Source organism: Saccostrea echinata, unplaced genomic scaffold, assembly GCF_033153115.1.
Source record: "Saccostrea echinata isolate AGI-Se365-2 ecotype Australia unplaced genomic scaffold, CSIRO_AGI_Sech_v1 ptg000056l, whole genome shotgun sequence".
NCBI classification, from domain to species: domain Eukaryota; kingdom Metazoa; phylum Mollusca; class Bivalvia; order Ostreida; family Ostreidae; genus Saccostrea; species Saccostrea echinata.
The window spans coordinates 15,647,879-15,669,440 of record NW_026889805.1 but is presented as its reverse complement, the minus strand read 5'-3'; the positions used below and the strand labels follow the sequence as shown (position 1 = coordinate 15,669,440).

The 21,562-nt window shown below is 32.9% G+C and overlaps 1 protein-coding gene across 2 annotated transcripts; it reads right to left on the bottom strand.

The window, feature by feature from the left end:
- Window positions 1-2,361: 2,361 nt before the first annotated feature.
- Window positions 2,362-10,268, bottom strand: LOC133173031 (protocadherin-9-like). Of its 2 annotated transcripts, none has more exons than XM_061307914.1 (5): window positions 10,208-10,268; window positions 7,173-9,989; window positions 4,958-5,098; window positions 4,036-4,177; window positions 2,362-3,388 (listed from the first exon to the last, which is right to left on the bottom strand). In XM_061307914.1, exons 2-5 carry the CDS (start codon window positions 9,885-9,887, stop codon window positions 2,889-2,891), a joined length of 3,498 nt encoding a protein of 1,165 aa, XP_061163898.1. In that variant the 5' UTR covers window positions 9,888-9,989; window positions 10,208-10,268; the 3' UTR covers window positions 2,362-2,888. The 2 variants fall into 2 exon arrangements, with proteins under 2 accessions (XP_061163898.1, XP_061163900.1); XM_061307916.1 differs by lacking the exon at window positions 10,208-10,268 and adding an exon at window positions 3,753-3,804 and having other exon boundaries at window positions 3,245-3,388; window positions 7,173-10,002.
- Between the last annotated feature and the right edge of the window lie 11,294 nt (window positions 10,269-21,562).

Genomic DNA, 21,562 nt, shown 5'->3' with positions numbered 1-21,562 from the left:
GTTGAATGAATTTTTGTACAACTCCTAGATAAATGCTTTCAGTTTAAAAAATACTCAGTGGAATTGAAATTATTATTAAAATTTCATGAATTTGCATTTAATGATTGTTTACAATTATTTTTTTTTTTTTAAATTCAAGCAACTTTTTTCCCATGTAGATTTATATAAAATCATCAGAATGTTTTGATGTTATTAATTGCTATAAATATAAATGCAATAAAACTGTTTGAAAATAAATTACAGAAGAGTTATATCCCTTGTGTTGAATATTAAAATCAATTTCTTTCTACCTGGTTTATTTATGAAAAAAAAGCAGATACTACAAAAGGAAATGGGTGTCATTAATGTTTGTTTATGTTCACATCATAAACATAAACAATCAAATTAAGCAGGTAAACTTGATTTACACCTGTGTAAATTTGTAACTTCAAACCACCACCGACAGAGGATGAAGTCATCGTAGCCACATGACCTCTGGACAGACAACTCTATGCTATGGTGCCGACCAGTATTGTCTCACCTGGCTATATATCACCTCAGCTGTCAAATTTGTGACAGATCCATTATTACACATGATGATCATGCACATAAAAATAATGCAATAAAACATCAACCTGACCTCTCTGGTTAACAACCGGTAACGCCGCACAAATTTGACACTGGTCATTTGAACACAAGAGTAATCTGAAATTTTGATAAAAAATTATTATCTTGTTTAGAATCCATGACACTTATTCTGTGATTTGCATATTTGTAGGTTATTTGACATCTTTTGGCGTTTTGTATCCTGTGCTTTAAACATAGAGATTCTTTTGCTTTGTATCATCTCTGGCCCTCTTGATCAAATTTTGTACTAATTTTCATTCATGAAAAAGTATATGCCATAAATGCTTCAAAACTGGTACAATTATGCATATTATATGTGCATGTACATTGTATATTCCACCAATTACTGTAACCCAGGAGTACAATTTTTGACATCATCGGAAACCCACGGTCAGTCTCGCTTCTCTTACCTAAGTAAGGTAAGTGAGGTAAGAGAAGCAAGATTGACCGTGGGTTTCCGATGATGAATTTTTGAATTGCATGTTCATACTGTGTTAAATGACAGAAATCCCCTTTGAATTACTTAATCCTCACTCCTCTTATGCAAAACTAAGGAATTTTTATTTAGAAGCTGATTGATAAAAGAAATAATAGTAAGAGCTCTTCCTTTTATATGAGTAATTCATTACAGAGACATGGATTTCTGATGAGCAGCACTGAGTCGTCTCCCTTTATAGCTTGGTGACAGGACATGTTATGTTCTCCATGTATTGTCAAGTACAGAACATGGACTTGATAGCCATTGTATTTTATTTAATGATTCCTGTGGTAAAATGACACAAAAAACATGTTTTATTACAAAGGCCATCATTTGGTCATCAAGACGGCCTTGTATGCCGACCCTTAGGGCTGTGAATTGTGTTGGTCTCCCTAGGGCTTGTTATATCAGGGGCAATAAAATCTCTGCAACTACTGAAACTATAGTCTTTGCAGATTATTAAATGACGTCTACAGGAAATGTGATGGAGAAAAATATTCCCCTCTGACAAGAAAAAAAACTCCTACAGATGATAGAAATTGAAAGTCTCTGGTTGACAGAATTAAAGCAGGATACAATTGATTATTTGATCACGAAAATAAGAAAGAAAACATACCATTCATTGAATTTTGTCTAAAGTACCTTAATCTATTTTGGAAATGAATTTAATTTTAAGAGAATTTATGAGGACATGAACTTTGACACATCACGTCGACACATTTCATAAAGTGCATTAGCGCTTCTTGATGAATATGCAAGCATGAAGCATTGTAGTTCATGTACCTCATGAATTCTCAAAAATTAAAATCATATCTTATATTTACATTATTTTTCTGATGACTTACCACAATTTTTTGTCATACAGCGATCAATTTTGAAACAAAACAGTTTGCGCTATATTTTTACAGTATTTTGACTTCACATTGGAGATATCCTTATTCATACATGGTAGTTCATGCGACAATGAACTGTTTTCTAATTTGCGAAGAATCTTAAGGAAAAATATTAGGATATGTAAATATTCAAATTTAAACCTGCACAATCAACAAAAAGGATCATTTCCATGTAATATAACTCTATATTTTACAATGATCTCTTATGATCATTGTAATGAAAGGTGCACATACTTCTAAATATAGAATTTAAATTTGTTAATCAAGGTAATAGCAACTTATTCAACTTATTCCCCCTTAGAGTCACTGAGACTGCATATCTACAACTAACCTTGTCTGGAATCAGCTAAAAATTTGAAAAGATAAAACAAATCAACTTTTCTATCCCTTTTTATTTTGTTGCAGTTAAAAAGTGAAATATTAGTCAATTTACAAATTACTATGTACAGAATTCAACAACTGCAATTTGACATGATAAAATTGCATTAAAACGAGTATAACAAATTGGATGATAAAACATAAAATAGAAATGAATGATTTGTATTTCTGTAAAATGTTTATGAATGCTTTGCATTCCATGAAAACATTGATGAAAAAAATGCATATTAATAATAAGAATGAGATTACATGAGATTTTGATTTTAGAGATCTTTGTTATCACCATACAACAGAATACTGTTTATTATTTAATAATTTAATATTTGAAGAGGTCAGAAGGAAGTGACATTATAAACCCTGAATCAAATGACTTAATGATGCCATTATAAAACATAAAATAGCACCTTTGACAGTGTGACTTTTTAAGTCTCGCTCTATATCTGTTAGTCCAGATCTGGTTACCAGGGCAACAAAATACAGATATAGCAGTATAATTTTGGCACATTAGGGGACTCTCGGTCTATCAAGACACATCAGACAATGACATCAGACTTAAAAAACAAATTGTCAATTTCATGCACAAGTTCATCGGGATTAATTGTGTAGCTCCCAGAGGTTGTGGTGGAGTTTCCATCATCATCCCTTGTTAAAACACTCTCACTGACTGTATCGTCAATGTCTTGTAAAGAATAACGGAGACCAAACGTACTGTGAGTGGCCTCGTCTAAAGTGTCTAAATGGGTGTGGCCATTAACAAAACTCAGGCCCCGATCTGATGACATGCACAGTATCCGTGACAATGTTGTCTGATTGTGAGTGTCCTGACTAGAGCGCCCATGTCGGTTTTTAGCACTATCTACAGTAGTATTTGCAGTCACACTGTCATCACTAAAACTAATATTTCTGGGATAATTTTCACTGGTAGGTACGGGTTTCCTGTAACTGGAATGTAAGACGTTCGTGTGCTTGTTTGGAGTATTATGAGAATGCTCCTGTTGTGGATATTCAATGCTGTATGCTTGCCTTGTTTCTTCTGAAATTAAAAACAGTAAAAATAGTTTCATTTTATATGGTTTTTAGCTAGCAGAGCAGCAAAAAACAAAACAAAGACCAATTTAGACTAATGAGGAAAAACTGAACTACTGATTATTAATAAAGCAGAGAGCCTAGTACAGTGTGGTACTTTGTACATAAAAGGGAAAAATAACTGATAAAAAAGATGTTATCTAACATGCTGCACAATCTTGGGGGAATATCAATAAAGTCAGGCTGCAAAACAAGAAAAATCCTACATCAAACAAATAATCACACATAATATAATGTATTATTGAGCAGGCAAATTGAACAAGGCATTAGGGCGTGCATCTTTGGCGATCAGACTTGCATGCTCGACTTACCGAGCTGCAAAAAATAGATGTTTTGGTCAGACCAAACACTGGCAGTTGTATTCTAGGGGAATAGAATCAGATTGTATTCTACAGGGAACTTATCAGTCCCATACAGGGAAACTAAAAGTTGTTGTTTGCAAAGTTACATTTTTGTTTGTTCACTATTATTGACTTAATCTACTGAACTTTCCACATGTGCCTTCATTTACCATGGTAACTAGTGATACAGGCAAAATTAATGTGCTTTTATTATTGTAAAACTTGAGCAGTCATAAAAATGTTGGGAGTGTACCTGAATCACTCATGGGGTTTCCCCTGTTACTATTTATATCATCCTCGCTGCCTCCTCGCCCACTGTCACTGGTGGCAGACTCTGCTGACATTTCACTGTCATCATCCTCAGACTTCCTCAGCATCGGGTCACCTCTCCTCGCCTAGAAAATCAAAGAGAATACTCACAACATGAAAGCCAATAAATTGCTTGGAGGAATTATTTTAGCAATCAGGAATTCAAAGGAAAGATCCAGAAATAAAAATGTATAAATTGACTTTTTGCATGTGAGGGTAACTTTTGTGCCTTGTGTTAAGGTTCATTAGATTGGATATGTTGGCTTGAAATCTAAGAAATATCTTGTGTTGTGTTGACCTAATGAAGCAGCTTCTGAACCAAATGTGACAAGTTATGATTAGCCTTGTTTAGGGAGGAGTCCTTATTCAGATCCTCTCCCCCAGATAATGGATCGAGGATCCTTCAATGTCAAGCACCAATTTTTAACTCTTTGAACCAATTTAAAATTTCCGCTGTACTGAAGGAATTATTTTGGGGATAAAAGATCCACATGAGCTGACAAGTGTTAGAGGGTTTTAGCCCTGTGTAATGTGAACACCGATGTTTAGCGACAATGCCCCACATGATATCCCGAGATGTATCCCTAGCCCAACGCCTCCCTACGCGCGCCCTGTAATCAACAATCATTTCACACGTCCAGACTTTCCACAGCCTTTCATACCTTAATAAATACTATCTTTCTCTTACTAAGAGGAAAATTTAACATTTGGTAAAGCATTGATTTACATACAAAGGAATAAAATTACTTTGATTTGTGCTTAAAATGAAGTGAGAGGCTAATACCTGTAATATTATATATGATTATCTTGGCATGAAATGAAAATAGGTTAGAGTTACCAGAAAATTAATTTAGATTAATGTTTACCTTTTCCTGTAGTTGCTGTAACCATGGAGACTGGACCTGCTGATGATACAAGGTATTGAGATTTTTCTCCGTCAGATTGTCTTTTGATAAATCTGAGTGTAGACTGTTATTGGTTAGAATAGAACTGCAGGCCTGTGGACCCTATGCAAACAGTAAAAAAAATACACAATTATAAAAAAATGTATCCCTATATAAAAGTCAATATGTTTTTAAAAATGCAGCAAAAAAATTGAGAGGACACCCGACAAAAGATTTTCTCATTTTTTGTGAGATAATCAGCATTTGAGTCAAGTTAAATGTGTACATTGACAATTGGTATGACCTTCAGACACTGTATATGACCTTAAGATAGCAGAAGATTACAGACAATTCAGTAATTACCTACACAAGCAACAAAACAAGCAAGCCTTGAAGATTTAAACAATCCTGGAGTTGCATTGATCACCTGCGCCCATGAAATCAATTAAAGGTGAACTTGAATTTGTAAAGTTAACGTGTTGAGGAGTAGTGAAGTGCAATTCAGTGAAATTTAATGCCATCTTTACAGTTATTTAAGTGATACTAGAGCTTCCTTCTAAAGTAATGTATTACTGAATTAAAGGGGTGGTTCTGATATCCTCATTTCTGTAGGCATTTCCTTCAAAACTGTTTTGAATTTTTATATATACATGCATATATATATTTCAAGAATATATTTTTAATTTCATATTTGAGAGTATATTATTAATTATAGCATCTGCTAAAAAAATTAATTCCAAAGAATTTTAGAGGATGAAAAAAATGTTTAAAAATTTTACATTTACAATGACATCATGATTTTGTCATTTGTGTTTGTCTTTCTGAGATCATGGAGACATTGGTGAAAGTCCAATGTTGTCTGAAACTTTAAGTGGTCTGCAAATAAATCAATACCCTTTAGCAATGCCGAATTTGAAAGAAAATCCAACAAAAAAACAAAGGGCTGAGTGGGGATGAGTCCAGTTTGTCAGTATGCCTAATCCCTTCTGCATGAATATTTCAAATCGTTTGAGAATTTAAAGAGCACATTCCAAGAACATGATCTTTAAAATTGTCTATAAGCTACATGTAACTCTCAGAAATGTTCCTGACTATTTTAGGAGGTGTTGATAGCCAAAGGTATTAGATAATTAAGATACTTGTAAAACAGAGGTATAAATATTGACTTTTGGACCAGCAGGTTCCTGTAGCTTTATATAAACATGACTCTTGGTCCAAATTGGTTTTAATTGAATTGTATCATTTGTAAGAAGGTATTTTCTTAACCATTGAGAAAGTAAAATGGTCAGTAGGAAGAAATCTTAAGACCCCATACAAACACAGGAGTCATTTAAAATTTTCTGCAATTTTGTTCCTTATATTATCATACTTGTGGTCCAAAGAAAATTTCTCAAGTATGTATGGAAAATCTTGTTTTGTATCTATTAATAAAGAAAATTTACAATTCTAACTGAATTATAAAGCCAGAACTATTCATTTCATGATAAACAAATCCAGGAGTACATATATATTTATCTTGACTAAGCAAAACAAATGGACTATTCAAATAAAATTAGTTGATATATTCTAGTTACCACGAATGTGCAAGTTCTCTGATGAAATGTCCATTTCTGGTTATTTTATGCCCCTGATCAATGACAATAAAATTCTGGAATCACCTGACATAACAGTTCCATTAATCTAGGACCACAAGTCATTTATCTTCATAATCTATTCATGTTCAGATCAACCAGGACAAATTTACCTAATTACCATTAACAGTAACACTTAAGCATGAAAACCTCTGGTTGTCTTAATCAGGTTCAATCAATTCTCCTGTGTCACCTTGTCCAGCATACCTACAGGGGTAAGGTGACACCATACCCGGCCAAATACCCCTGACCAGCCCCGCTCATTTACAGTTAGAATATAGTTTCTGAAGTCTCAAGCATTTTATCACTAATGTGTCAATTTCAAGATTGCCATCATAAAAAACTTTGTCATCAATCTTTTTGTTTTGTGTTTTGGTTAGGTAACCATGTCTACACACTTTACTGCTCAATGACGAGAAGGAATTGTAAAATTTACAAAAATATGAATTGTACTTTAGATATTAAATTGTCATATACTTGTGGAATATTGTTTGAACATTTTATGTAAAATTCTTAATTCTTAGCAATGTTATTAAAAAAAAAGATTTTTTAATGCTTGTAATTACCTCTGTCAATTTTCCATCCACTGAGTAGGTAGAGTGGGGGTTCTTTAAATAGGATGAGAATGAAGTTATGTTGGTCAGGGAGGAGATATTCATCGAATCATCATCACTCAGTGAGAAGCTCACTTCCTTTTTATTCCGCGATTTAATTTCTGTAAACTGCGATGATTCTGTGGTGAGACTCTCCTGTTTTTTCAAATCTATCTGTGTTTCTTGTTTCGATTTTTTCTGAAATTGACGATGTCGGTCCACATACCTCACGATGCAAATGGCAGCAATGATAGCAACAGACAGGATAACTGTTACCACTACAATGGCTATAACAATTATTATATTACTTTCTCCCGAGCCCGGAGATTGTGGCCCGAGTACTGTGTTGTTACTGACAGTGATGATAACATTCAGGTTAGCATACATGGTAAAAACCCCATTCTTCACCCCCAAAACCAGTCTGTAGGAATCTGAATCATAGAGATGCATTGTTTTGGCAATTATTAGCTCCCCTGTTGCAGCATTCATTTTGAAGAGATCAGGTTTACTGGGTTCTACTTTGTGGATGTAGAATGACAGGACAGAATTGTTACCCTCATCAATGTCATCTGCTTTTACTCGGGCAATTACAGAGTCTTTGGGAGTAGTGTACATGACTTGAATTGTGTTGTTATGGTTATCAGGGTAGATAATTCTTGGCATGTTATCATTAGCATCCAGTACATGGACTGTTACCAGAGCCAGGCTGGACCGAGGGGGGTTTCCCTTGTCTGTCACAGTTACATTAAAGTTATACACAGTCTTCAGCTCTCTGTCTAGCATCCCAGCCTTCAGTAAGCCTGTGTCATAGTCTAAAATAAATTCAGGATATCGAGGAGATGCAAAATCAAATGAAAATTGTCCATTTGGTCCTGCATCCGGATCTTCTGCAAACAGACGTCCAACAGTGGGCAGGTTTTTCTGTTCCTCTATGACATAAAATTCAAAGTGAGACTTTTTGAATTTTGGAGTGTTGTCATTCTCATCTTCCAGGGTCAGTCTGATGAGAGTGGAGGATTTCAGCTGTGGGTTACCAGCATCAGATGCATTCACATGGAACAAAATAACTGGGTTTATTTCACGGTCCAGTGATTTTTTCACAGTAACAACCCCTGATGTGGGATGGACCTGAAAATTGTCACTTCCATCAGTATGCATGAAATATGTGACTTTTCCAGCAAGATCCGAATCTTTGTCCACTGCTTCCACTGTTGCTATGACTTCATTGGGCGGGTTGTTTTCCATAATTGTGGCCCTGTATATGGACTGGAGAAACACTGGATTATTATCATTGACATCAAGAACATTGATTACAAAGCTGGATGTGTTCTGATGCTGAGGAATGCCCTGGTCTTGGCACTGAATGGTTACATCATGCATGTGCTTAGATTCATAATCTAGTGGACTTTTAATGGTCACTTTGTACATGTTTGTGAAAATTTCTTCTATTTTGAAAAACTCTCCAAGTACTTGGCACTGGATTTTTCCATTTGCACCACTGTCTAAGTCTGAAACAGCAAAGTTAGCCACATATCTTCCAACCTCTGCAGATTCCAGAATGTCTGTTCCATCAGGAAGCAGATTTACATTGATTTGTGGGGCATTGTCATTTACATCCAGAACACTGATGTTCACTATAGAGGTAGATGACTTAGGTTCCCTTCCCTTATCCTTCACCTCTACTAAGAATTGATAATTCTCCTCTTCTTCAAAGTCAATATCTGAAATTGTGTAAATTTCCCCTGAGGTTTCATTAACAGCAAATTTGTCCTTTATTTTTTGTGGCACTCTTGAATTGAAAGAAAAAGTGAATTCACCATTTTCATTAATATCCAAATCTTGGGCTGATAATGTTAATACACTCTTTCCCACAGGATGATTTTCTGGAACAGCAGCATCATATTTAGCTTGAGAAAATGTTGGTCTGTTGTCATTATCATCAATCACAGTAATGTTAACGAGAACGATTCCTGATCGCTGAGGAAATCCTCCATCCTTAGCAACAATCTCAACTTGATAGAAGTCCAAAGTTTCTCTGTCTAACTTATACCGAACAACAAGTCCTAAATCTGTGCTGCCATCAATATTTTTGATTTCTTTTAGTCCAAACATTTCATTGCTGGGTTTGAGTGTGTAGGACTGGATGGAATTGTTGACCCCCATGTCTGGGTCCACAGCCCCACTGGTCAGGAGAACAAAGTCCACAGGGACCGATTCCTGGACATTCAGTGAAACTTGGGACTGAGGAAATGTTGGGGCATTGTCATTGGCATCAAGAATGTTAACTTTGATTGCAAAAATTTTGAAGAGATCTAGTTGATTGCTATGTTGTGGATCCTGTTTGTAGACTGCCACACTGAATTCCAGCACACACTGAACTTCAAACTCACACAGGACTTCTCTGTCGAGAACACTGGCTGTTTTAATTGTGCTGGATTTCTCATGAATCATGAAATAGGAAGCATCTTTACTTGACTGGGTGAGAATTTGAAACTTCATGCGATCCAGTTCATCCTGGGTAACATTTGCCTTTAGTAAACTGTCCACAGCCACATTTCCAACAAATGTTTCCCGAGACTGCTGTTCCAATAAATCGTACTTGAGGGAAATTTCCTGACCCACAGTCACTTGAGTATATACGTCTAAAGCAAGAAGAAGGAAAAGTTGTCGGATTCCTTGCCCCATCATGCATTATTGAAAACACTCCATAAAGAATAAATATGTTGACTTATTTTCTGTCTCTGTGAGGTACCAAATTGTCTGTTGTACGGTGATAAGGAAAACACACACCTAAAAAAAAAACATAAAAATATGTAAAATATTTACTTACAAACAATGAATCAGGTTCAAAGTAATTTTTTATTTAATTATGATTGATTGTGGTTTTTGAAAGAAAAAAAAATAAATGAGAAGAATTATTTAACACATGAAGATGAATTTAACTTTCATAAATCATAATTAAACTGATTACAGTGTTTAAAGAAAAAATCCCTATTGACCAAATTCACCTGGAGAAGACATATGACTCCAAATAACAAAATCAATGTTTTACTCCACAATACAAGTGGACTTCCACTCTCAGATTGACAGTCAGGCCCATGAAAAATGCATGGACACATTGTCTGATAGTTCATTGGGTGGGAGGGGCCTAATATGCATGCCTGACTCAATACTAGCACTAACTGACCAATCAGAACAGTTCCTTGACCAATCAAGAAAATCCACTGACCACTCACGATAATAGACAAAATTGTGCAAACAATATCTATTTCTACAAATCCTATAATGGGTTGTCATTAAACATCCATGCAAACATGTTTGGCATCTAGTAAATTCTCTTGACTCCTAAATAAATAAAATTATAATTTTCCTCATGAAAAATTATAAAATTTTGAATTGAATATATAATATTGTTTTGCAAAGTAAAATTTTCAGCTTTTCAAATAGGTTTATTATTCACTTTGAACAAATAATATGTTTTAAGAAATGTGTAAAATAATAGATTGAAAAATAAACAAATTACTTAGAACTTTGTGAAGTCAAAGAGAAACTGTTAATGCTCTGAGGAAATATGTTTTCATACATGTACTTATTGTTTGTAAACAAAAGTATATTTGTATAAACACACAGGAGCCTTCAAAGTAAAGCAATCTAGTGTATATATTATGATAATACTTAAAAGCTTTTATGTCATTTCTGTTTTCACTACAATATCTTGGATTATCAAAATTAACAAGATCAAAGAAAGTGCCTGAGTAAAAAATAGGCATCTTATTTTCCATGGAATTATTCACTTCATTTCAGATCCCCCCCCCCCCAATTTTAGAATTTTTTATCAAATGAAAAGAAAGACTTCAACATCTAGAGATATCTATATGAATATTTTCTCTACATCTACCACTGCACTGTCCATGTACATTTAGAATTATTCCAAATCATTTATGAAAAATGCTACTCAAATTCTGAAGAAAAAGTTCTCTACTAAAATTTACAAATAAGTCAGTGGCAGATAATAATAATAAAAAAATCTAATACTAAAAATCAACATTTTAGTGTCCAAGCTCTGTGTTGAGTGGGACTGAACCCCAGGGGTCCCCTTTTTCCCTCATTTGGAAGAGGGGGTTTCTAAATAGGCACTGCTTCTCTAAACAGAGTAAAGTTCCCCCCTGACAAACACCTTTAGTACCTGATATATTGGAGTTAGACTTATCCTGGGATATGTAATGAAATTAAGAGATAATCTTATCAAGATTTACCCACAACGCTTTTGAGTAGCTTTTAACATCTTTACAAGATTACCAGCTTATTGTTCAATGTTTCCTCTGGTCATGTTAAAAGGAAGGACGGGCAATGGAATTTGGATAATTGCTTTAAAATTCAGTTTTATGATTTTTAAATTAATATCAATTGTTGTCAATAAATTGTTCAATCAGATATACTCTGATTTACAATGCCCAGAAATTAAGAACTAAAACTGGATTTTTAAATTCCATCTGGTTTACAAGTCATGAGGGTACATTTTATATGCAATAAAGTTTTTTTTTTACTGTTGAAAACTACCTCAAGATAGTCTAATAAAAAGAGACCAACTACCTCAAGACAGTAAAAAAGAAGAGACAATCTGGACAAATACCAAACTTTATTAATTACAAAAATTGAAACTATTTAAATCTCCATAGATTTTTTAAGCTGACTGAAATTACTGTTAGTCATGTAATTGCAGGTATAGAAAAAGATAATTGATAACAAAGAAAAACAAAAACACTGAAAAACTACTTCTATCCCTTAATTGTTCTTGAGTATTGTTAGTCTGTATATGTCCTTGCAGAAGTTATGTCAACAAATTAAGAACTGAACATAAGCCAACTATTTGATAGCAAAAGTATTTCTCATTAGACTTTAATTATCAAACAGTTAAGGGATTTGACTTTAAAGTTTAAGTATTGTATAAATATCCTAGAGCTGCAAATCTGTACCACAGATTATTCTGTGTATGCCAAGGCAGATAACTCAGAGACAAGGGAGGTTATCACTGCTTACAGAAGATTGGGGCCTGGTGCCTTTATCTGTATATATATTCAAACATATTCTAGTTAATATAAGGACCGTTATCAATCCCTTCAGAATCTGCCAAAAATGGCCGTGCTTGGCAACCGCTGATGACTGCTGTCACTCAGAAGTGGAATGTCTGGTGACAAGAAAACAGAGAAAATTGTTACACACTTGCAGAGATTAGAAAGGCAATAAATTCAGGGGGACTAGGTGTCAGTGGTCTACCAGTAGCTGTTCAGGGCTGAAATCAACACAAACTTCAGGGCACTGCTGGAATTTCTTACAAAATATTATCATTGAAATTGAAAGTCACTCATTGAGAACACCTTTATCATTCAATCAAACATCTTGTCTTCCTCTTAGTTCAAACTATGACAAAGAAATGACATACATACCATATAACAAGGACAACCAAATCAAAATTTTGAATTCAAAAAGAGACCAGGCAAACTTTATATAAGGTGTATTCCATTCATTGTAAATCATTTGATTCTGTCACAGTTTTGGGGCATATTACAGATGGCATGTATAGATTTTACAAATTTATAACCCTTTTCTGTGATTTCCTGTTGAAAATCTTACTAACACATCCTTTCTCATTCATTCCTAGTATGTAGTTAGGGGTGTAAAGCCTGGGGCATTCTGTCAACATCACTGTAACCACCTGTCTTATTTATAATATACTCTTTAGTTATCATTGTTACTGTAAATTAAATATATGACACAAAATAATCAAAGTGGACAAAATATATGATAAACTGCTATATTCTTAAGGAGGTACCTAAGAACACCTGAGTTTATAGGTGCTGTGGTATCGGCTCATCTACAAGCTAAGTGTCAATGCTTATCTACAGGCTGTCAGTATGATGTCTTGTTTAAAGAAATAGATATCTCCCAGACATCAAGCCTAAATCTGATTAGCTCCTACACCCTATCAGCAGCACAACTTAACAAGATAAAAGATATTGTTAAAGACAGAAAGAAAATTAACTAATTTACACCTGTAGAAAAATCTTCCAACATTTTGGTGGCAAAAACAAAATTGATGAATGAATTGATAATATGATTATGGAAGGTGTCAGTCCCCACAACATGTCCAGTCAATTGTCCATAGCTAATGGCTCCCCAGGGTACGATAATTCAATTAAGTACCTAGTTCATTGATTATCAGAGACAACACCCATCTCTTCTTGAACATGACCTTTTTCACATCATCTTTAATTTATATTTCTAAAAAAAATACAAAAATAAAAAAAGGAAATCTTAACCAAACGGGAAAAAAATTGACTAAATACAAAATAAATTTGAATCTTACTATTATGTTTTTTTTCATACACAAGATGATAAATGTTGGAGCAAAAAAAAATTCATGAAATTATATTCTAAATTTATTGATTAAAAAAGTTCATAAAAAATCACAAATACCCGGAAAAATCATCACAACTGAAACTCAGTTCATCTGCCCTTTATGGACAATGATTAAACACTATAATTTTCCTGTTCATAATACATTTTGACCATTTCTCAGGTATATTTCAGTAATTACAAAACCTGCTATAAATAACATAGAATGTTTAAAACAAATCCTTTAAATTTTCAAACTTTTAATTACATTTTTTGAATCACGGTATATTTTCAAAAATGTTTTTTACTCACATCTCTGTGTTCCTACTGTTAAAAAGCTATAGGAATTCTTGGAACACTGGAGGGAATATATTACTTATATATAAAAATATATTGTTAAATTTCAATAACAACTTGTGTTTCATTGTTGCAAAATCCAACAATTTAACTTAAGGTAAAAAAAAAGTATTGAGGTATGTATGACCTCAGAGAACACTTTCATTTGAAGTGCTCTCAGAAAAGAAAATTTGGATTCTTCCCCTACTACAAGTATTGATAACGATTAGAAGAAAGTATTTCAAATAATGATTTGTGAAAATTGAAATAAAAATGAATTTAAATGGATTTCAAAGATTATTAATTCGCATTACTGGCAATTGAGTAAATACCCACTAAAACATATACTGCCTTACCAACAATACCTAACGTATGAAAAAGAATGGTCATTAACTCGGCAATCGGAGCTTGCACGAGCTGAGCAATTCACACGCTGTCCCCGTATTTACACAAACCTGTAGGGGTGGGCTTGATAATTTTCACACACAATTCAGCATTTACATCGTATTGAAGTTCGATTGATCTAATGTCACTGCCAACAGAGCAGCTTTTTAGCATATTGTTGTCACCACATACAATATATAATTATGAGGAATTAAAAATTTCATTCTCTTTAATATTTTTTTTCGGATTAAATGCCATTAATTTTTGTTTAATTTCTTGAGGATATGCATATAACCACAAGATTGCATTATAAGTATATGCTGAGTCAAAATAATAATTAATGTATATGCTAGTAAAAATATGTAAATTAATAAAATGAAATTATTTCATTTTCACTATCCTTAAGTGTTAGGTATATATACTCACTGTATTAAATCAAAGTATAAAAAAAAAAAATATTTTAATTTTTTTTTTACTAAATACTTTAGCAAACACGATCCTGGCGTCACCTTCCCCACCAGCAATTTTACAAAGCAAAATATAAATCTTCCCTAAAAATAATAATAGATATTAGGACATATAATATGACACAATTGCTAAAAAACATAGGAGAGCCAAAAAAAAAATTAACTTGGCCACCTTTTCAAAAAAAAAAAAAAAAATTGATTGGATAGGAATTTGTTAGTTTTTTTCCCCATAGCCCTCCTTTGATATTGTGGAGGGCTGAATTCAGCAAGACCTTTTGTATAAATAGTTCAATATATCACAGCAGGATTTTTTCTATATTGCCAATAAAATAGTGACTAAAATAGTTGAAAAAAATTACAACTAAGATCAATACTACAAAAATTCAAGGTAGTCAAAATTTATGTACACTTATAAAAATCAAATAAGTTTTTCTCTTTGCATTCATATACATGCATGTACATAACGTATTTATCTTAAATACATATACTAACCTCAGTTGAGCTTATTTTACCTACTAAAATATTTTTAAAAAAAAATCAGGAAGATCTAACAATGCTTGTTACAAAAAAATACAAAACTAGATATCATTAAAATACCTTGTTTAGATGTATGAAATTATCCATCTTAAAAAGCATTCTAGATCACGATAGCCAATGTATGATGATCATCATCTATTTTCGTGGATCGAAGTAAAACAGCATTTTTTCACGCTTTAAGTGATCCTCGATGATTCATAGCATTCACATGTAAGTAAAACGGATCACTTCAGTCTGTCAATACTTGGTCAATCTAACAACTCAATTCTGTTAAAATCCTTGAATGCCTAATTAAAAGACAAAATTCTTTCTGTTCAGGATTTTGTTAGAAACTTTCAACATGGTTTCCTGATAATGGGAGAGACCATTAAGGTGTTCATAAAGGAAAATAACAAGCTAGACAATTATGTTAATTTCCTATTGGTGATCATTTGTTAAGCCTTCTGAGTAGCTTTTCTGACTGGCTGCTAGCAGATCAAAATAGCTTTTTAACACAACATTAGTTTAAAACATTGAAAAATCAAATATTGAACGATTTTTTTCAGCATAAGTCAAATCCTGTCATTTTAACTTTTCAAGTAAGCTTTTTTGTGTTGATGTTGGAAACTGAGCCATAAAGGTAGGGCGGCATCGAAAGAAACAGATATGGCCCAGTGAAGCATATAATGGTTGGCTCGTTTTTTATCTTGTGAAAATTGGACGTCTGTAGACAAATTACTCATCAATACTTTGTGCTTACTTAATATGCTCTTTACAACTTTCAGTCAAAGTACCAATCAATGTAGAGAATAGATTTGAAGACCTATGTCAAACAATGGCAGTGTGTCCTAAGGATAGGCTGATTGATTGAAGGTTTAGATATATAGAAGACGAAGAAAACAGAGCACACTCACAAATTAGTTCTCCGTTAAAGATTAAAAATTTAATACCACGAATAAACAGAAAGTTAAAAATTTTTAATTTTACTTTACATTCAATAAATTAATGCATTTTTGAGACTTTTTCAATTTTAATACATGTAGACTAAGTGTGTCCAAAACAAATTTTAAACTTGTCAGAAAAATTAATTTATAATTTATTATGATTGAAATTCAAAGTTTGCGATGAGCCAGCATATATAATTTCTGTCCAAAAATAAAATAAAATTACAGTGCACAATGACAATATTTAAAAATTTTTGTAGAATATGATTTTAGAAAAAAATTATCCTGGAAAAAAACCTATGCTGCAATGAATTATGGTCTAGTACATGGACTTTACCATGTCTTTCTTCTAAGTGATTCAACAAACGTGACATTGGCTCTCTAACCGTAAATGTTTATGGCTTTAGAATTTCCAATATTAACTTAAAAGATCAGATTTAAGAAAAAATGAAAACCAAACAACCAGCAGGTATTTATGCTAGTTATTGAATATGACAAAAAAGACAGCCATTGAATTGAATATAGCCCTGAATGAACACAAATCTGTAAAACTAATAATGTTCACCCAACATCCAGATTGGATAATGCATGATGCAAAATATTTGAAAAGCACTTAAAGACAGGCATGCTAATCTGGCCCACTCTAGAATTATACTAAAATCCACATGGACCAAACACAAGGGGGTGCCCAATGTCGTCTATGTCGGCCCTTGAGAAAGTTTTTATCAAGGTGTCACACTTATATAGACGTGCTTTACAGAATTATAAATTAAATGAAGAAATTTTGACAAATCCCTCTGTATAAACTGAACGTTTTAAAACTTTAAAACATTTTGAAAAAGAAACAAATGTTTTAAATCTTGCCTTTAAAACATAAACCCAGCAATAAAACCCCCAAATTTGTAGAGAATAATTGATTGTGAAGTAATAAATGCTTACATTTCTTTCTATCATCCATATTTCAAAAAGATAAACATGTTATGCTGAATAGGATTTGTCCAGTACAGATGTCACAAAAATCAGGCAGTGGGTGCAGGCTTCATTTTAGCAGTCAATTTAGACATTCTGTGTCACTGTTACAGTACATGATCCTATTGTTTTCTGATAGCGATCTAAACAAAATCCTATCTCATATTTAAATGCTCATTAGTGAAAGTTGAACTACAATATTCAAACTCGATCAAGGGTTCCTGGGCCAAAGAACATGGTCCGTAAACTTTGAAGGGGGGAAAAGGTATGTTGAAAATCAGGTTTCCTTTGAAAAGTAAATGAATTTGCCATGTCAAAAAAAATTTCTAAGTGAACAAACAATTCTAATAATTTACACTTTAAAAACACCCTCCAAAGCCCCTAATAAAACAGCTGACAAAATCCCCAAAAATTGATAAATAAACAAATAAATAAACATCATTAGTGGAAAAATTATGAAAAAAATTCAAAATGATTTAATTTTCTTTAGCATTTAAAAATTTAACAAAATATACAAATAAGCTGAATATGCAATTATATTTCACTGGAACATACAAACAAATGAATTATAATACTATATACTGTATTTGGTTTACAAATCTTTCCAAAGATTTTTTTTAACGGTATCCCCTATAATCTAGTGATTGCTAACAGATTTTTTTTCTCAGAAGGATCTAAATAAATGTATAAATGGATGGTTTGAGTCTACCTCAGAAAGAAATTATATTTTTATTACAGTAAGTGAGGGGCTTGATTTAGCCAGATGACTCCATTATAAAGTCATGTGCGAAAATAAAAGATCAAAGAAATCGAAAAAACCGTGGATGAAGACCTCACTTTGGTGACAGGAACTTACATACCTGATTGATGTCGAATGAGTCTTTTAAAATACAAGGGCATTCTCAGGATGCAGTGAAAAGTATCCAGGCATTGAGTGAATTAGGACAAGGGAAAGTTAAAAAGTGGACAAAGACATTCAAACAACTTCATTAAAAAGCATCAAAAACTGAAATTTCTTCATGTTATTATAGATAACAAAAGACCAAAAATTATTCAATCAGTATATTGTCTTTGACATATTTTTGAAAACTTAAGTAATGTTTAATTACCTGTGTTTGGAACCTGTACTTTTTAGCCAAAAACAAATATCACAGAAAAATGGCTGAAGGTACATATATACAATAAAAACATGGCATTCTTGTGATGTTCCGAATTACTTGGCTTTTTATTAGGGAATCAATCAGTCGGTATTTAGTAGGTCTACCTACCCCTCAAATAAAATTCTAATGGACTTCTGTCATTGTTGACTCTACTGAATAAAAGAATGTTCATGCCCAGAGTAAATCACATTGTCCCCTTTAACATGTTTTCTTTCTGAATTGAGTGGTTCCTGTATTGGACACAAGCCTTCGAGTATCCGGCAATACAAGTATTCATACATAGTACACAATACCGCTAACCACTGAAAGCAAAAACTATTCAGTGCAATTTATTTTTGATTTTAATTAGCGTTACAATATGTGTACCGGTAATGTCCATACAATGGCTGGGTCTTTATTTGAAATCATACAATACAAATAATCTTATAGCACATATGGAGAGAGAGAGAGAGAGAGAGAGAGAGAGAGAGAGGGAGAGAGCAAGAGATCTGAAAAACTTTTTTTTTTCCAATTGAATACCAGTAACATGACAAAACTTTCACTCCCAAAACAAGGACAATGAAACAATTTGTGTCCTTCCTCGAGAACCTTTTAAAAAGGGAAATGCATGTACAAACTTTTTTTTATAGATTTGTGAGATTACCAATTCCCAGAAGACAATTGTCATCTGGCCTTTAATTGGACAATAATTGTCAGGTGACAAACTTATACAAGGTTTGGTACTGGCAACAAGAGACTATTGCCTAACTTTGTATAAAGCATATGGCACCAAGCAGTCTTAGTCATTAGCATAAACCATAGCCTCCCAAAACAGACAGACCAAACAAATTAATGTGAAAAAAATGTTACTTGTTATCACCATTTCAATGGAATCAATCTCCTAAACTTTCAATTTTGACAGTAATTTAAAATATATCAAAAGAAAAAAATGTATACCTTCAACCTATCTTAATATCTGATGATTCAGAAAATTGCCATTTCATGAATTAAAATAGAAACTTTAATGGATTATAAGATCTTTCTAAACTCAAATTTAAATTTAAAGAGTCTTTGATCAAACTCTGTAAATTCATTCTGCATAATTCTATATCAAAGTTCCATCTATGCACAAAGGAATTTGACCCTTGTGATTTTTATTGAGTTCCACTGTGAAAAGAAGAAAAAAATTCTTACAAAGAAACAATTCTGATAAAGTGTAAGAGGGTATTAAATGATAAACCTGTCTGTCAATCAATATGATAGACATATAAACAAAGGAATATCCTTCTGTTTATATCATGAAAATTCTAAATGGATTATCATACAATGCAGAGTTTTTTTTTTTTTTTTTTTTGTTTTTTTAAATAAAACTCAATGATCCCATGTTGGTGTAAGTACATCTTTCCTCATTGTTTTACTTTAATCCTGGACTTTCATTTTCTTCAAATTTTATCCAGTTCAAGGATTATGGTCAAGCTAAAGATGTGGTAACATCACTTCTGAACTAAAGCTTTTAGTACCATGACCTTTCACTTGCTACAATATGAAGTCTCAGAATGTATGATAAAGGTTAAATTAACTTGACCCTTGACCTTAATCTTTCATTGTAAGTTTGAATTTGCATGAAATTTATGCAATGTGAAGTAATGATATACCCCTGGTAGAATAAATTGAAATTCATGGTGAAAATTTAAGTCATGACAAGACAAACAAGCATTTGAAAAAATAAAACCAATGGAAAATCCATGCTTTTAATATTTGATTTAAATGTTTCCACAGATATTTTTCTTTCAGGTTTTACCATGTTTACATGATTAATTATAAAAAATTACCCATTAAGGTCAAATCCCTATAGAATGTCATCAAATTAAATGTGATACATTTTCAATATAAAAACTGTTTATATGGGATTATCTTAAAGATAATCTGTGCATCAGTGGAAGATGTTCAGGCCATGAATCTTTTCCATGGAAATAGTACTGACATGTATTTTGTCTTATACTTTTGAACAAAGCAACACAGGTAGTGTGACAAGTAAGTCAACACAGCAGCCTTTGAAGGCAACTGACCACTAATAATTTGAGCGGCTACACAAATATTTCCCTACAGATGATCAGCATTGTGAAGACCCTGTATTACTCCTAAATCCTCCCTATGATTCCTTAATGACTGTTTTCCTTCAAATCTGCCACCCTAAGAAAAACATGACACCCTTTACTTCAGTCACTACAATGTGGTCTGCGGTAACTTCTACCCAGGAAATGTGCTATTAATGGGACTCACACAGGATAATTTGTCTTGTGGACACTTGTGGTCATCTTGACCTTGATGAATTCACCTTTATAAAGCATGAATGATGAATGATGGTGTCATTTTTTTAAAGGTGTAATTTTAGACTTATTTCAAGTTTTGTACTTTAACTTGCTCAAAAGAAAGTGATAGAGGAAAAAATTCTACAAGGACAAATTTCCACTACAGAATTTTCCACTGTTACAAAAAAACACTGAACCCTCTTTAACTTGGGAGGTAGATAAAGTCCTAGAGTATCAAAAGGTGCATGCCTCTTTAAAAGTAAAGTGAAACTCACACCCGACTTAAACTGCCGTGCCTAATCTTCTTGTTGACATCTATATATTCAAAGATAAAGATCACCCACATTAAATACCAAAATTCTGTCAATCACCGGTCTACAATTATTCCTTCAATAATATTCCCTTCATGAATGTCAAAGACTTCCTTCTGATGATATGAACTGTTGGACCTTTGATTCGATGACATAAAACCAGAACAAACGTCCTGTCGCTGCTGAACCAGGTATCAGCGTATTAAAACCTCTTTAAGGTCCCCAGAATTTAATAACAATTATACAGGTCATTTAACAATGTATGAATATATAACAGTGGGGACTCCGTTACCAATAAAGACAGATTTTTATTAATAAAGAAATCTAAATTGAATTTCATCTAACATGGGAGATTTCAGAAATGGGAAAATAATATTCTGTCATCAGAAACAATAATTTTTCCCTCTTATTCTCTTTCTTTTCCCCCAGATGGCATAGCTTGCTGGAAAATCATATTATATGTAGAGTCCTTAATCTTCGAAAGTGTCATTGGCTAAAAATTAATTTTGAATTAAAAATGTAAAATCAAAAAGATTTCAGATTAAACAAAACAAATTTTTAAAGAAAAAGGTCTCACTAGTCAAAAAAA

What these genes read in the sequence shown, in the direction of transcription:
- LOC133173031 (XM_061307914.1), bottom strand. Translation starts at nt 9,887, where the DNA reads ATGATGGGGCAAGGAATCCGACAACTTTTCCTTCTTCTTGCTTTAGAC. An exon ending in TACAGCAACTACAGGAAAAG is followed by an intron (nt 4,178 to 4,957) that starts GTAAACATTAAT and finishes TTGATTTTCTAG; the next exon opens with GCGAGGAGAGGTGACCCGAT. An exon ending in AAACCCCATGAGTGATTCAG is followed by an intron (nt 3,389 to 4,035) that starts GTACACTCCCAA and finishes TTTTAATTTCAG; the next exon opens with AAGAAACAAGGCAAGCATAC.